This window comes from Triticum urartu, chromosome 7A (genome assembly GCF_056163025.1).
Source record: "Triticum urartu cultivar PI428250 chromosome 7A, HENAU_Tu73, whole genome shotgun sequence".
In the NCBI taxonomy this organism is placed as follows: Eukaryota; Viridiplantae; Streptophyta; class Magnoliopsida; order Poales; family Poaceae; genus Triticum; species Triticum urartu.
In genome coordinates this window covers 498,782,231-498,785,656 of record NC_141879.1, presented here as the reverse complement: position 1 = coordinate 498,785,656, position 3,426 = coordinate 498,782,231, and the positions used below count along the sequence as shown (strand labels likewise).

General features: G+C 47.5%; 1 protein-coding gene across 1 annotated transcript; it reads right to left on the bottom strand.

Moving 5' to 3' along the window:
* Nucleotides 1-462: 462 nt before the first annotated feature.
* Nucleotides 463-912, bottom strand: LOC147960125 (secreted RxLR effector protein 78-like). Its single transcript, XM_087533159.1, has one exon. The coding sequence runs from the start codon at nucleotides 910-912 to the stop codon at nucleotides 463-465; it is 450 nt and encodes a 149-aa protein (XP_087389285.1).
* Between the last annotated feature and the right edge of the window lie 2,514 nt (nucleotides 913-3,426).

Sequence of the window (3,426 nt, the reverse complement as noted above, 5' to 3'; positions counted from 1 at the left end):
TTTCTACACAAAAACAACACCACGGTAGTTCTGCTGAAAACAGCGCCAGTCCGGGTTAGTTCTAATCAAATCATACCAAAATCATATAAAACCATTGTAAACATGGCATGAATACTTCATAAATTATAGATACGCTGGAGACGTATCAGCGGCCACCGAGTCGACGAGGGGTTGTAGTTGGGCGGCAGAGGGGCGGCGTAGCGTGAGCGGGATGCCGAGATAAGTAATGGGCAGCTTCGCTTTCGTGCATCCCACCTGAGCAATTGTAGCATCTGCCTCGGGGTCACCACTAAGGGTAGTAGCAGAGCTCTTGGCATAGTTCACGCGGAGGCCGCTTGCTTCACTAAACAGGGTCAGGACCCCACGGACGGCCTCCACGTCACCTTGCATGGTATGGCAGAAGAGCATCATGTCATCGGCATACAGAGATATGGCCAGTATGTCTCGTCGGGGGTGCAACCGCTACAAGATGCCGGCGTCGTGGGCGTGGCTGATCAGGCACCCAAGGATGCCCACGGCGAGCACGAAGAGCTGCGGTGATACGTGGTCTCCCTGACGCAGCCCACAGCGGTGCGAAATTGGTGGTCCCAGCTCACCATTGATCATGATCCGAGTGCTCGACGATGATATCAAGATCGCAAGCCACTCCCTGAAGCGAGGTCTGAATCCGTACTGGCCAAGAGCCTCAAAGAGGAAGGGCCAAGACAGGGAGTCGAAGGCTCGCGTTAGGTCTAGCTTGAGCATCACTCTCGGAGCTCCTAGTTGGTGCAACAGCCTCATCGATTGCTTGATGAGGAAAAAGTTGTCGTGCAGGCTCCGTCCCGGGATGAAAGCTTTTTGGTTGCGGCTAACTATATCTCCCAATCTGGGCGCGAGGCGGAGCGATAGCACCTTCGCGAAGATCTTCGCCATGAGGTTAATGAGGAATATCGGTCAGTAGTCACGGACCTGGCAGGCGTCTGCATGCTTCGGGAGCAATGTCAAGAGGGCCTGGTTGAGCTTGCTGAAGCCGCGACCGCGCAGCTCAAAAAGCTGCTGGAAGACGTCGATGAAGTCTTGTTTAACAATGCTCCAACAGGCCCACAGGAATTCCGCGGTAAAACCATCTTGTCCCGGTGCTTTACGGGCCGGGAGGTGCTTGACGGCATCCCAAATCTCCTCCGAGCTAAATGGTGCCTCGAGGTCGGTCAGGTCATGCGGCTCGATGAGCCGCGATAGGTCCAGTGTGTGGTTGCGGGCAACGAAGGAGCCAAGGTGCTTGTCAAAGTGCGTGAAGGCTGCTTGGGCCATTCCCTCCTGGTCAGTGATCACGTGTCCTTCGACCACGAGGCTGAATATGTGGTTCTTCTGTCGGCGGAATGAGCATTGCCGGTGGAAGAAGGTCATGTTAGCATCGCCGTCCTTGAGCGTGGTGACCCACGCTCGCTGCCTCGCGATCGTGCGCTCGAGATAAGCCAGCCCCAAGTATGAGATCTTGAGCTGTTTTCGCAGCCAATCCTCCGGAGGGGAGAGCGCGTGGTCTTCCTGGGCTTTGTTAAAACGTGATATGAGCACGCGGGAGATGGCCATCTTGTCACGTATGCTCCCCTTGGACTTGGCGCTCCAACTCGTGAGTCGGCGGGCAGTGCTCTAGAGGCGCAGCATGAGACGTCGGAAAGGGTCCGGGTCGTGCACCGATCCCCAAGCCACGGCAACCGTGTCGTTGAATCCGTCTAGCCGCATCCAAAAGTCCTCAAAATGGAACCTCCGATGCGCCACATGCATGGGCGCGCAGTCGAGGAGGAGCGAGCAATGGTCGTACACAATGGAAGTGAGGCATCTCAAGTGGCAGTCCCTGTGCGTGTCCTCCCATTCCACGGTGCAAAACACACGGTCCTTGTGCACCAGGGTGGGCGGAGTTTGCTCGTTGGACCACGTGAATCTTCTTCCATTGAGGTATACCTCCTTGAGCGTGAGGTCATTGATGAGGCGGCGGAACCTTCCCATCGTGCGGCGATTCAAGTTGTCGGTGTTCTTATTATAAGAGAGGAAAATGTGGTTGTAGAAATCTCCATGTTACTAAATTACCTATCTTCATGTTAAGATTGCTATTGTTTCCTTCTTCTTCCTTGCTTCTAGATATTAATTGTCTTGATAATTTGGTTTCATATAAAATGTTTGTGCATAGGAAGTATGTTATACTTAAATGTACTTGTCACATGTTTTATGATGCTCTCTCAATGCTTCAATTCTTATCTTTCATGTGAGCATCGATAAAATCTCAAGCCTATCTTAATGGCGACAAAGAAAGAGCTTGTTGGGAGACAACCCAATAGTTTATGTTTTTGAGTGTTCATACAATTATGCTACTGTTATGATTGTGTTTTTGTGTTTTAATTAGTGTTCGTGCCAAGTAAAGACTTTGGGATGATTTGGTTGATAGTTGATTTGATTCTGTGAAAAAACAGAAACTTTTGCGCCCAGTAGCAGAATTGTTTAAATTCACTAGAATGAGATAAAATTCTGAATTGTTTATACATGATTAATATACAAATTTCCCACATTGTCCTATTATTTCAGAAGTTTTGGAGTTACAGAAGTATTGCATTTGTTCAGATCATTACAAATTGTTTTGTTTTCGACAGTTTCTATTTTCGTTGCATAGTTTGCTTGTTTTATTGAATCTATGTATTGTATCGGGGGGTATAAGTCATGAAAAAATTAGAATATAGTTCGTATTATGCAATAATAAAATATGAATGGGTTGTTAGGACCGAGAGTATATCAACCAGAGGGGGGTGAATGGGAGATTCAAAAATTCTTGCGAATGTTTTGAGCTAATCCCAAACACAATAGCGGAAATAAGGTTCGATAGAAATGAACTTAAGCAAGCATGCTATTGAGGAACGTTTCTATCGAGGTAGGAAGCAATAATAGTACGATCATAGGAAATGATAGGTTTGACGAACACAATGGTAGTGCAGTATGTGAACAGATGCAACACCATGAGGGAAAACAGGGTATGAACTGTGAAAGAAAAGCATGCCAGTCTTAATAAGATAAATGCAAAGAGTAATTCATACGACTAGGATGACTAGACTGAATGATGAGAATGCACCATGGTGAGCAATGAATGATTATAGATGGGAACGACTAAGATGATAGAAACGAACGATATGCAACAGCCGATGATTGATCAGGTAAACTATCATCACAGAGCACGAAAGTAAACAGTTGAATGTAATGCAGTAAGGTAGAGTGAACCAGTGGTGCTCGATGGCAACAGATGGATTTGGTAGACTAGTTCGCCCTTCTGCCAAAAGACTACGTCTGGTTGGAGGGGTTGTGATTTAACATAGAAGATAAACTCTATTAGACCTATTCTCCTTCAACTAGGAGCTCATCAGACTCCAGTTGATTTCACTCATGGTAAATACTTGTTGGCGA

Coding starts and splice junctions, on each gene's coding strand:
- LOC147960125 (XM_087533159.1), bottom strand. CDS start 912: ATGGCGAAGATCTTCGCGAAGGTGCTATCGCTCCGCCTCGCGCCCAGA.